Source organism: Alosa pseudoharengus, unplaced genomic scaffold, assembly GCF_046254945.1.
Source record: "Alosa pseudoharengus isolate Yale_2024_CS ecotype anadromous, Long Island Sound unplaced genomic scaffold, YU_APseudo_1.1 YU_APseudo_1.1_scf_2, whole genome shotgun sequence".
In the NCBI taxonomy this organism is placed as follows: Eukaryota; Metazoa; Chordata; class Actinopteri; order Clupeiformes; family Clupeidae; genus Alosa; species Alosa pseudoharengus.
Window position 1 is genome coordinate 10,878,503 of NW_027468663.1, and position 13,592 is coordinate 10,892,094.

The 13,592-nt window shown below is 43.1% G+C and overlaps 2 protein-coding genes across 2 annotated transcripts in view; one reads left to right on the top strand and one right to left on the bottom strand.

Moving 5' to 3' along the window:
- Nucleotides 1–705: 705 nt before the first annotated feature.
- Nucleotides 706–2,024, top strand: gpr160 (G protein-coupled receptor 160). Its single transcript, XM_076293668.1, has one exon. It carries the CDS (start codon nucleotides 706–708, stop codon nucleotides 1,594–1,596), a length of 891 nt encoding a protein of 296 aa, XP_076149783.1. The 3' UTR covers nucleotides 1,597–2,024.
- Nucleotides 2,025–9,851: 7,827 nt separating this feature from the next.
- The window catches only part of skila (SKI-like proto-oncogene a), a 35,231-nt gene continuing 31,490 nt past the window's right edge, over nucleotides 9,852–13,592 (bottom strand). Inside the window, exons 7-8 of the mRNA XM_076293669.1 lie at nucleotides 13,194–13,424; nucleotides 9,852–11,703 (exon numbers count right to left, since the gene is read on the bottom strand). Of these exons, the coding sequence (XP_076149784.1) occupies nucleotides 11,470–11,703; nucleotides 13,194–13,424 (465 nt within the window). The 3' untranslated portion in view covers nucleotides 9,852–11,469. The remainder of the gene's footprint in view (nucleotides 11,704–13,193; nucleotides 13,425–13,592) is intronic.

Genomic DNA, 13,592 nt, shown 5'->3' on the forward strand with positions numbered 1-13,592 from the left:
CTATTAGTATAGTAGTGGTAATAAACATTGTAGCAGAGTAGCATTAGACCTAGGCACATTTTCTATTCTATAACAACAACAAATAATTAATTATTATATAGGCTACCCTCTCTGTCAATAAGATCAAAGTTTCTGAACATGAGCACCAAAAAGATGAACAATGTGTGGATGCACTTTGACCAGGAGAGCAAAACTCTTAGGCTAAATGCAAGTACTGCAAAAACCTGGTTTCAAATCATGGAGGATCCACATCCAACATGAGAAGGCACTTAACGAAATGAAGCACCCCACTGCACTGCTTGAACGTAGGACTGAATTTCTTTGCGATTTAGCAATACTGACTCAAGTGACTCGTTCAACCCGGATCAGTTTAGTGAGTGACTCAGAATAACCCGGATCCTTAAAAGGAATCGAGTTTGACAGGCCTACTGAAAAATAATGAGTGGTGCGCTACCGTGTGCTACACGGCCAAAACCCTGGCGCGCCAGAGAGATCTACGTCATTTTGACGTCACGTTGTCGCTCTACCGGTCGGGTGCGTCAGGTATGTAGAAGCTCTAAGTTTCCTCATTTTTGTCTTTGTCAATGCCCAACCCTGCAGGCCCCTGAGAGGTGGGGCTTTACTCTCTGCCTTTTAAGTGCATCAATCAGGGTGTGCACAGTCTCCAGTGCACAGTGGGCTGTCCTGGCCACCAGCCGCTTAGCCATGGACCTCTCGATCCCGTTCCTGCTGCTGGTCCAGGGAATCAACACGTTGCTGAACTGGTCCCTGGTGTTGCTGGTCCACCAATCCCACCTGGGTCTCACCAGTAGCTTCATGGGGACCTTCTGTGCCTCTTTGACGTTGGTGGACACTCTCTTCACTGTCGTGGAGCTGACCATTTACAGGCTGCAGGACTTCAGCCTCTTTGGCGTGCGGTTCACGACCCAGCACATATGTTTGCTGGTGCAGATAGCAGGATTCGTCTACAGCACGCTGCAGTGGCCTGTGCTGTTTGCGGCTGGGCTCGACCATTATGGATCTTTCCCGGTTGGATCTAAGCAAACTTGCCGGAATCTGAAGCTGAATTATGCAGCCTGTGCTGTCGTGCTGTGGGCAGTTGCACTGCTCTATGTGTTTTTAGGGTCTGGCTGCCACCCAGTGGTGGAGGATTCTCCTCACCTGCTTTTGGATCACTGCCTGACTCAGAGAAACTGGACAAGCTCCCACATTTCCTTTGCCCTGCTGATGACTGTGGCTTGCATCAGGCTGTACGCTAGGATGATGGTCAGTAAAGACAAGCCTAAGGAGGAAGCCAACAGGCACCCTGTGCAAAAATCTCAAAACTGTGATCACTCAAGGCTACACATCCTGGATCAGGCCCTCATCACGTTCACTAGGACCTGGGCTGCTTTTCTAATACTGATGGTAGTCATTCTGGTCTGGCAGATAGACGTGCCGTCACACTTGATGATGAATGTTCCTTGGCTATCTTTCCTCAACAGTTTCCTGATAAGTGTATCTCTATGCACACATTACCAAAAGCTAAATGCATATAAGATCTTAACATTTACTGATGGAATCTGCCAGTGGAATTTTGCTTTTACTGATGGGTAATGTGACAAACTGTTTAAATATGTTGAGGCTAACAATTGTTTTGCACTGGTTGTACTTGAAATCTTCCAGTACTGATTGTACCTGATATCTGGTTGTACTTATCAACAATCATGGTAAAATAATTCAGGGTTTCCAGTTTCCAAACTTTTGGAGAGCCCTTCTGTACTTCAATTTGTTTCTCTCATTTATTTGACACTTGATGGGTAAACCTATCTGACACACAAGTGACAAGTAAATCTAACCACGATTTGCAAAGGTGAAGTTTGCTTTTGGGCCTCCGCTGCCCTCTACTGTTCGATGACTGTGGTTGCACCCACCTAAGGTTACAGGCACATTCCCAGGAAAAGCATTCAACCATCATCTATGTCTTGAACATGTATTTCATATTTCATAATTCTTAATTTTCCAAATATATCTATCCAACTAGATGTCAAGTCTTAAGGAAAAGTTGTAATGATAAAGCCTTGCTGACTGCCGGCAAAATTTCAAGTAATAGGCAAAAAACTTTATGGATAAAGTTTTGATGACAATGATTGAAAATGCACATGGCTGCAGTTTTTCTGTGTGGCATTTATCAATTTCAACAGTACAACATTACACATTAGTGTATGTGGGAGATCATTGAGATCAGACCAGATTCATATTTATTGTATATTTTTAGAGTATTGTTTACTGCAGTTTGTTGTCTGATTAATTCAATCAATTAAAGGAATTAAGTCCAGACTGTTTTACAGTCCTGCGGTTCGTTCCAATAAGGAAAAATAAATAAAAATATGTACATTTAAACACCACTTTGGCAGAACTCGATCTGCAGTGTTATTATGACCGCCGCTAGCGAAGCTAGCGAAGCGGTCATATAGGGATTGTCAAAGTTTTTTTTTTTTTTTTTTTTTTTTTCCCGTCATCTACTTCCTGAAATTTTGGTCAACGATACCCGGGGCACCGAAACACCGGGGCACATGAAATTTGGTGGGTATGTAGCCCCACTAGACTTTTACGGAAAAATTTCGTTTGGTCCCCGGGGGCCACTCCCCCTCCGCGCTGGGCCCCCCGAAACCCAAAAAATGCAGTTTTTCCTAAATAACTACCTGAACCGTGGCACCGAGGATGAAGAAATTTTTATGGTATGTTGGTCTCAAGGGCCCACATCAACTTAGCCCATAATCACTCATTTGTGATTTGCACCCCCCCGGTAAAAAATGAAAATGCAATATCATTCTGCTTTAATCGCCCCTCTCTTCAGTAAAGACGTTCAGAACTGCACCAAATTTTATGTGTATGATTAACCTGACATTCTCTGGGGGTATGCCAAGTTTCGTAGAATTTCATCCATGGGGGGGTCTAAAAAATTAGGTTATGTGTACATTTAGTGACTCTACACTCATTGGCCTGTAGATGGTGGTGCACACATATACACATGCACACACACACACAGGCACCCACATACTATCGGTATTAGAACGGCTGATACATAATTGGGTATTTCCCAGAATTGGGGCCTATTTCTGTCCACAGGGTGTAATTCTATTAAAAACACATTAAATCTAATAATGTTTAGCATCACTAATTAGTATAAAGAAAAACAAGCCTAGACTTTTTTAATGGTTGCTCCTACTCATGATTTAGACACATTTTATTGGTGTTTTATGGTACAATATCAGTGTTTTGGTGTTGTCCGCAACCAGAGTTTTCACATATTGTGCCATATCTCAAACATTATTTATCAAAATTTCATTTAAAAAATCATGCATATGAATTAAATGTAATCTGAACTAATGAACTGCATGCACACATTATGCATATATATGCATTTCCTGCTTTATTTTGCTTAATGTTTACCTGTCCCATGGTTTAGCCGTCATTACCAGCACACTCTACATAAAGGCACTTTGCTACTGTTTTTTCATCAAAAAAATATTTGGTAACCATGGTCACCTATTATCACAGTGGAATAAATGGGTGTCAAGCAGAAAGATTGATGCCTTGATGTCCAGAAACATAAGAAAATCTACTCTTTATCCCTCGTTTTGGGCATGTACACTTATTATGTGTCATTACCATACGCATTGTATTTCTGTATTTTTGAATATTCCTGAAATTTTAAAATGACTTTAATAGTTTAAATGATGTACATTACATGTAGAAAGCTAGCTACACTTGCATGGTGATCATTTTTGCTTCTCAGGGTAGTTTTTCGGTATAAATGTCATCACCAACACAGTCATTACCAGCACATTATAGCTTGAAATGTAGTGGTAATGACGACTGTGTTGGTGATGACATTTTTGCAGATACATTTAAAGTACTCTTTTTAAAAGAAATAAGTTTTTTTTTTCACAAAGTCAGTTCAACTTGGGTTTCTAAATTATAAACATTTAATTGCAATAGATTACGATCAGTGATTTGTCATCACCGCAACAAATGTCATTACCAGAACTGCAATGTCATCACCATCACCATGCATATTTTTGCCAATAGATTATGTATAAATTACAATAAATGACATTAATTAGATATTTTTGACAATGTTGGACAGTCTAAATTGCCACTGGATGAAAACAGATATGATATATGGCATTTATTTCAAATAAATGAAATTCCAAGCCAGGGTCGAGTGAAAAAATCAAAAAATAAGATACTTAAACGACTATAATTCATGTTGTAAGTAATATTCAACAATTCTAATAAGTTCAAGATAAAAATAGACTTCATGTGAAACCATAATTGATCATTGATTGATCATTGATTGACCATTTCATCTTTAAAATGTACATATTAGATGATGTGATGGTAATGACATTTACCTGAAAAATGACAAAAAATCATAAATTCCCTTATATTGTGGTCTCAACCAAGCTCACAAGGTTACTCCTATCAAAATGACTAATAATTTGATGCATACCAATTAGTAAAATTTTGAATTTTATTTTTCAAAATTTCAGTAACCCAAATAGGCCCGAAATCTGAGAAATGCCCAATTACAAATTCAGTAGGATTAAAAGAAAGCCAAAATAAATATTCATCATCATCATCATGGCTGCATTTCCAGTATTGGCGATAAGTAGTCGTTTGTCCACTAGATGGCGCCTCGTTGCAGTGAGACGTAATTTTGTTGGAAGTTAATCTAAAGTGGGTTAGAAAGACACTATGCTTCCTACAAGGACAAGACTGTAGGCTACAGTAGTTTACCGCAGAGAACGTCTAAGGGTAGGATGATTTCTGCATGAAATGTAATTCCCATTTCCTCTTGAAGCCGAAATAAATCTGAGAATGTTTATCGGACATGCTTGTTTTTTACTGCAGGTAGGCTACGTTAATCCTATCAATAGCAGAACGTAGGTAAAATAATGTTACCGTTAGCATGGTTGAGTGATGGAGGCCAATTTGATTATTGATGTATTTGTAGAAAACCATAAATGCGTTTATAGGCTACCAAGCAAATCGATAACAGCACTAATTGTATCTTTCGACTGTCATCTCATTTGCTTATGACCATAACCTAGGCTAGCCACAACACGTTCGCTACGTGATGGTTTTTTAATGGAAAATATATAGGCCTAGGCTACCTGAAAGATAACCTGTCTATGATCCCGTGATGATCTACATCTCCATTTAAACCAGATGTTTTAGAGCGCACGTTGAGATGTATTCAGGGCAGGGCTGTACCTACACATATTTGTTGCACGTGCTACAAAAATCATTCTTTGCGATGGATGATTTAGTACCAACGTTACACCGGTCAGATACAGTTTTGCCTATGGCTATTCCGTGAGACTGAGGCGCCTTTTGTTTGTTCGAAGTGCGTGTTTAGGGTGTGAGAGGGGAGTCGATGTGCTTTGATTCCAGCTTGGTAGTTGTAGTCTATGCGATTAAAAAACACGTGTGTGTGAAGTATCCAAACAATGATAACGCTTTCATTATGGCTGCTTTAGCCACAGACCTTGAGTTACTGTACAGTGGGTTGGGTTCCATTTAGAAGTGTCCACTTCATTCGCCCTTTCCGTGATTCACAGCTACGTGAAATGTATTACTACTGATATGCAAAACTATTAACTTTTCGCCAAGAGGTGGCAGCTTGATACTGTAAGGTGTAAGCCATTGGTTCCAACGGAGATTTTATTTGGGTCGCCAGCATAGCCTGGTGACAATTTGTGTTGTGTAATAGGCCTAGCATAGGGCCTACCTTATATAGCTTATAGTTTGTTAACAGTCACGGTTTTGTCATGCAATGTCTATGCATTTTTGCATTTAGAATAGCTCTAAAACCGGGGGGCGAACACGTCGCAGGGGGGGCGCCAGTGCGTGGATATCTCAATCGCAAAATTAAACAATATTTCTATCGGGCGCCTACCATGGACTAGGCTGGGTGAAAATCAAAAGATTGCGTCAAAAGATTGAGCTTAACCATGGACCTCATGGTTGCAAAATGCAAGGGAACATGAATCAGCATATTATTTGCACAAACGGAGAGTAGCTCTTCAACTTTGCCCGTTAAAATGTGTATGAACAGTCTCGCAACGCATTTCATGAAGGCCCTTTTGGACATGTCAGTTATTTGCACCACTGGGTAAAACGGCATTTTGTTTTAGACTACTGGTATTTAATTTGTGCATTGACAATAAAGCTGAATATAATTTGAACTAGATGACTAAACCTATGCATATGTAGAAGAAGAAACATTCACAAAAATCCATGACATGACCTCTCTTCTTGATAGCTGTTGAAAACTGCATGGAACTGACAGGGATTGTTTTAGTTTAATAATAAATAAATAAATACATTATGCTGCTACCTTCTGCTTTTCCCAAATACAATGTAGCCTACAGGTGTACCTTTCATCAGTCCAGTTGCAATGGATGGACTATGATGAACTGCCCTACTTGTGATTGTTTAGAGATTTTAAAGGTTTTATAACAATGTTACAGATTTTTTGGCCCAGAAACAAATCTATTCACCTTTGCAGCGCCAGTAGGCTACTTTGTGTGCGGAATGTGTGCAAACACACATTCCAAACAAGCATACACAAAAGTTTCAAGAGTGGGGGATGGAGTAGAAGATGGAGACAAATTCATTAATATGATTTATTTTCGCGGAATGGATGTGCAGGACTGAGCGGCGGTCATATTTTGTACCGCTACGCGGTACATCTAGTTTTATATGTACTTGACAATTGTGGGTTCATAACGGTTCTGACCTTTAATAGCTGGTTGATCTAACATTCCCCGTCAGTGAGTCAAGATTTGCCTGATGAGAGCAAATCATTAATTCACATGTGCAGAAAAAGTGAAATAGAAATGGAAAAATAATGCTTCACAAATTACATTATGATGGTTGATAGAACATGTTTGCATATGATCTCATGACTCAAGCAATGCAGTATTACCTAGATGCTTTGGAGGCCACCGCTATTTAACCGCTATTTAGAGGCCTATTTCATCAGCGATAGATAGTGTACAAAAAGCAGCAAACAATTGTACAATCAATTGCATTGATATGCCGAAACGTTTGCTGTTTGTTGGAAATAATAACAAATAGATTTTATAATGTGCACAAGTAACGAGATAATGTGGATGTTAAAACAACTAGTTTTGAGAATTACAAGTCAAATCTGAGAAATGCGCCAAAGCGAGTAAGAATAATTCTAGATACAGCATTTAATTCAATATGGATTTAATTTGGCTGGATTCAGAGGATAAAACAGATGTCTGTATTTGGGTTAAGATAAGGGTAACCACCATGATACAATTGAGGGGAAAAAATCTCAATGACACAGCAATCTTGACACTACAGGACTTTACTTGAATTTAATCCAAGTTCAATGTCTATACAAGATATATGTACAAGGTCTGAAATTAGGAAAATAAACAAAACACTAGATACAACTGAGGTATTAGCTAAAAGCATGTACAGTTATGCATTTTGCTAGTAAATATCAATTATGATAAATGGTTAGAGATACGTCATCTGCTTATAAAACATTTTTAATATCACAACATGAGGTAGGAGAACAGTGTCTCATTTCATGCAAGAGCAAACTTTTTATCACACCGCAGAATTGGCAACATAGTATGCAATGGTCATACATAGACACTGCATTTTCAGAATTGCTTTTTGTCCCCATCAAAGAAACATTAACAAATCATTATTTTATTTTCTTTCAAAAAGGAATATGTTTAAATGTTTTTCTCAGAGTGATCGGTTGTCTTTCACAAAAAAAAAAAAAAACTCCACTGCTTCCAAGGCTGGGAGCTAGCGACACATCCATGCCTTCTTAATATCCATATTGATATATAAAAATCTGTGATCGTTCACCACGCTGGGAGATGGGCTGTGCTGGCAGATAGTAGATGGTTGGAGGGTGTGGGTGCGTGTGGGAGGGGTGGTGGTGAAAGTGAAGTCTCCTCATTCGCACAGTACCGTTGTTCACAAGTGAGAGTGGTCAGAGAGGGCTCTGTGGATTCGCAAGTAAAAATGCCCTCTTGCAGAGGTACGGTTCTTGCAATGTCCACAGTCATGGTGCATGCATGACCAATATGTACAGCAAGAGTCATATACTTCCTCCCCAACTCTGCCAGGTATGTAGACCACAACACCACATACTCGGATAACTGCTATAAAACGTACAGCTCCCTCCCCAGGTATAGAAAAAAAATGCAATTTACACAATGTTCCACAGCATTGACAAAATCAAATAGTCTAGAAAGCTCCAGAAATACACAGAAATATCTCGACACATAAAAAACAGCATTTTCTTGACCGAGGTAATTATAGCAAGTAATAATAATAATAATAATAATAATACTGATTGTTTGCATTTGCTTCAGAACATACTGACAACGCATTTAGCTTCCATGTATGCCTTTCCAAAACCTTCCATTGGTTTAAATCACATGTGGTCATGTACACAGCACAACAAGCATGGACAGCCTGTAGAGCAGAGACTGTGTTTCACTTGCTCTCAGGAAGTCTTTATACATGTACACTCATACAGGCGCGCCTTAAACACAATCCCATTAGTAGGATCAATCAGTAGGGTCAACTAACTGCGGCTGCTGAACATGGGGTTACCACATATGCAATTCCACCTCCAGCTACTGAGCTGTGCCAAGCCATGGTCTTTAGAGCTCTTTAGAGTCACAGCCTCAGGCTTCACAGTCAGAGCAATCAAACGTGTGTATCCATTTATGCCAAAACTTCCTTTTTTTTCTAATGACCTTGAGAAATTCTGATAGCATCTGAATCAGTCCTTTGAAGACAAAAAAAAAAAAAACAGAAATAAGAAAATCTTGTCAATCAAGATATGAATTGCAAACATAAAAGTCATCAGTTTTGGAGGGCAAGGTGCAGCAGCAATGCAGTTCAGTCACAGCCCCAAATATATCCCACAAATACAAAAGTTACTCTTAGTTCTTTCAGTATAAATGCAAAAAAAGAAAACCTGCAAGGAATTACAGTTTTTTGTGTGTTTTTCTGATTCAGTCCATATAACTTTTAGTAATTTCCTCATACAACAGTTAATATATATATATTAATAACTACTATATACTGTATATACAAGATTAATATAAATCTTTATTAGTGAATACATTAAATAGCTTCTCAATATATCCATGAACATTTTAAGAACCAAAAAAGCAAACATGTACAGCATTATTTGATCTTTGTTATTTTTCCCCCCTCCTTTCTTTTTTCCATCCACATAATGAAATAGATGCAAAAATGTGTGGAGCTTCACCACATCTTTCTTCCCTCCAATGACAACCAATCATTTGCACTACTAATTCAGGTCAAATGTCGGGTTCTGACTGCAGTAAGATGCTTCAGGCGTAATCCTTCCCCTCCCCTACTGCCTTCCTCCCCACACACAACTGCCCCCCTCACCACCCCATCCATCTGCTCACTCACTGCAAGGAGCAAACACACAAACAAACAACTACACACACAAGACAGTGAGTAGCCAAGCAATCACACAGGGCACTAGCATGAAGAGGCCTTGTATGAAGGGGTTGTCTCTGGGAGGGAGTCTGATGGCGCCCCTTAGCCCTGGAGCCTCCACTGGGGGAGAGTAGCCTAGAGGGGGAGTGGGTGGTATGGTGGTCTATCTGAAGGCCCACTCAACAACACACTGCTGGGGTTGGTTGGGTCGGGTGGGGTGAAGGAGCACAAACCGGTCTGAGGGAAACCATTTGCACGAGTAGAGGTGAACCTAAATCTGCCACAGTAAATCCGCTCATGTGATTCCAGCCTCCATGCTATTTTTTGTTTTAGTTACAACTTAAATGCAGCAGCACAACTGTTTTATTGTTTTGAAAAAAACACACAAATATATATATATATATATATATGTGTGTGTGTGTGTGTGTGTGTGTGTGTGTGTGTGTGTGTGTGTGAAGGGGGCAACCATTAAAAAGCCCAAACACACAAACCTAATTCTTGTCAACAGATGAAGTTAGGTGAGCTAGTCCAAGCACACCTCCTGTTCACAGTGATTCAATCCTCAGTCAAACCATCAGAAACAAGCAAACATTCGCAACCCAAAAACAAATGGGCAGAGGTGGCCTGTGCTTGTTGTACCAACCCCATCAAAACACATTGGACACAGTTGAGTGTTGGGTGTTGTACACCATCCTGTCCAGTAGAGGGCGTGCATGCACATCTGTGCCTGCTGCTCAGTGGCCGCTCAGGCAAGGTTTTTCATGATTTTTTTTCTCTCCATTTCCTCCGTCATGAGACAGAGGGACTCTGGAGGCAGGTTAAGGGAAATAGATAGCGGATCTCACATGAATGCTCCAAACTGCACTGGAGGAGGAGACAAGGCATTCGGCCTCAGTCCCTTCCTTAATTGCGATGAGGTTATGTAGTTTATGTAGGAGGATCCTAATGCTCTTTACTATAAATGTTCAAATAGTACCCTCCGCCTGATAGAACTTGAAACGTGTGTTTTAAAAACAACAACAACAAAAAACCGTTCATTTCAGTTTCAAAACCAAAAGTCGCTACAACATGAACATCCATGCAGTTCCCTGCTGCCGCTGGCTGGTGGAGGCTGGTGGCCAGTAAAGGGCTGTATGCAGGAGAGGGGTGGGGGGTTCTGTGGGCTCCAGGGTGGTGGCGTGGGGGAGCCAGGTAGCATAAAGAGACAGTCAGAGCCCAGGGACTCTCAGACCTGTACTGAACCCGGAGCCCAATCCCGGCCAGGACAAGAGCTCAGAGGGACTCACACACACCTCAGTCAGTCTTGGGCACAGAGGAGCAGACCCACAGCCCAGAGGAACAGGGGCTGGCGGTGCAGTGGTGGGGTGGGGTGGGGTGGGGTGGTGTCGTGGAGAAGGGAGCCTAAGCCTAAGGAGTCCTTCAAACTATCTCCCTGTTGTTGGCCAAGCAATTTCCCGGCCAGAACTATAAATTAAAAATCAACATGCACAGTCGAAACAACAAAGTGAAATGAAGCAAACAAGCAAAATCTTAAATATTATAAACAAACAAGACAATAAAAAAGATGGAAGGGGGCAGTGGGTAGACAGATATAAAGGAGGCTTGTGGAAGGGAGCGGATATGATCCTGTTAAAGAAATATTAAATAAAAAAAACAGCATAAATGTCCAAAAAACATAATCAGTCAGTGAAGAGAGAGAGCTGATGAACGTGAGGAGCCACAGCAGAGTGGCCCTCCTCTCTCCACGTGGGGCTCCGCAGGCCTCTCAGGATGTTTTTGCTCGTGTCCTGCAAGTCTGTGGCCTGGTTCTCCTGGGCTCCAGGGATGGAGGGGGAGGAGGGGGGCCAGGCCGTGCAGGGCGAGGGAGGGCCCCGGTAGGGTGTGGTTGAGCTGGGGTGGGCTGGCCGGGGCCTGGGGCTCTCGGTGCTCTGTGATCCTCTAGCCGGAGGCCAGCTCGGGGCCCTGTGACGTGGAGGGGGAGGCCTCTGTAGGGGTGGGGGTGCTGGAGGGTGGAGGAGTGTGGCTGGGGCTGATGGCGGTGATCATCTGCTGCCGGAGCTGGCCGATGGTGAGCTCTAGGCACTCCCGCGCCTCCCGCTCCCGCTGCAGCTCCTCCTGCAGCTCAGCGCGCTCAGCCTCCGCACGCTCCAGACGCGCACGCAGCTTAGACAGCTGAAAACACACACACACACACACACACACACACACACACACACACACACACACACACACACACACACACACACACACACACACACACACACACAGAGGGGGCAGTTTAGTCTCACGTAGATGCACACATTTTTAAAATCCTGTTAGACTATCAGAACCTGATGCCAACACACAGAATGCACAGGGAGGAGGTGGAGGCCCCAGCCTGGCTTTGTGTTGTGTGTCTGGGAGGGAGGGATGGAGGGAGGGAGGGGGATGGAGAAAGAGAGAGAGACAGAAACGAGAGAGGGAGAGGGAGGGTATAGGGGTGGGCTGCATTCCAGCGCCCGTGTGTCCCTGTGCGGCGCTGCAGCGAGCGCAGCCGTGAGGCCGACAGAAAAGAGGCCACTGAGAGCCCCACACAAAGAGCCAGTGAGGCGCAGAGGCCCGACCAGCCTCGCTGGCACCAGCCCCATCCCCCGACCCCCTCCCCCAACACCCAGAGACGACACACAGCCCTCCCCAGGCCGCCCTCGCACGGCACCCTCCGTCCTGGGACCTGAGGCCTGGGCGGCACCCCTTCCCCTCGGACCGAGACAACAGCCCGGTGCTCCAAGAGTACTGCAGCAGAGGGCCTCAGCTCACTGGTGAAGCATCTGCTCGACCGTGCCTTAAAACTGGCCAGAGTACAAGCATAGAGACGCCGTCTGGTTGGTCCTTGTGGCAAATGGAATTACAAATTATACTAGAATACTAACTAATTCCAAATAACATTTTACATATGCCACCACATAACACACTGTTTCATATGCACATTTTTGATGCAGAAGCTTGAGCATTTCTTTTCTATTCCAATATAAAACACACTAGTCAGTGCTGAGCATGTATTATATTTATCCAGGCAGCCTGAGTCCTTGCTGAGCTGTGAGCATACAGGAGGACAGACCGCTGTAAGCAGTTCGCAGGTGTGTGTTCACATACATCCGAGTAAACATGTTTAAGATGTGAGACAGGCAGCAGCTGTTGTTTGAAGGAGAGTGCAGCCAATTCCTGACAGGAGGCTGTCTTACATCAGTCTTTAGCTTAAACTGTGATGTTCTGGATTATAATATGGGGTTGTGCTGCCTGCATGTTAAAGTGCATTGAAACTAAACAATCTATTTTCTTTTTCTAAAAGTCAAGGAAGGCTAGGCAGTGGGCCTACCTATGCCGTATAGTGTAGGGGGCCTACCTGTAAGGTCTACCTGTGTGGTGTACCTGTGCTGTGCACCTGTGTGGTGTAGTGTAGGGGGCCTACCTGTGTGGTGTAGTGTAGGGGTCCTACCTGTAAGGCCTACCGGTGTGGTGTAGTGTAGGGGTCCTACCTGTAAGGCCTACCTGTGTGGTGTAGTGTAGGGGGCCTACCTGTGTGGTGTAGTGTAGGGGTCCTACCTGTAAGGCCTACCTGTGTGGTGTAGTGTAGGGGTCCTACCTGTAAGGTCTACCTGTGCAGTATAGTGTAGTGGGCCTACCTGTGTGGTATAGTGCGCCTCCTGCTGCTTGTGGCTGCCTGGCTCACAGACGCAGCTCTGCTGCCGGAGCTGCTCCAGACGCGTCTCCAGCTCCCGCTGCTCCTGCTGTGCCTCCCCCAGCCGCTGAGCATGCTCAGTGTGCATCGCCGCCAGTTCCGTCTGCAGCTCGCTGTGCTCAGCGCTCAACTCCCGCAGGCGCGCCGCCGAGCCGCCCCGCATCGCCTCCAGCTCCTACACACAGACACACACACAATCATAGATAAGTCACATGAGACTGAATCAGTTCACAACCCAGAATGTACACAAACACACATACGTGTACACAACATACATATATTCTGTTATATACCCAAGACATGCACATCATTTTCATTTAAAATTGAGTATGTTTAAATATTT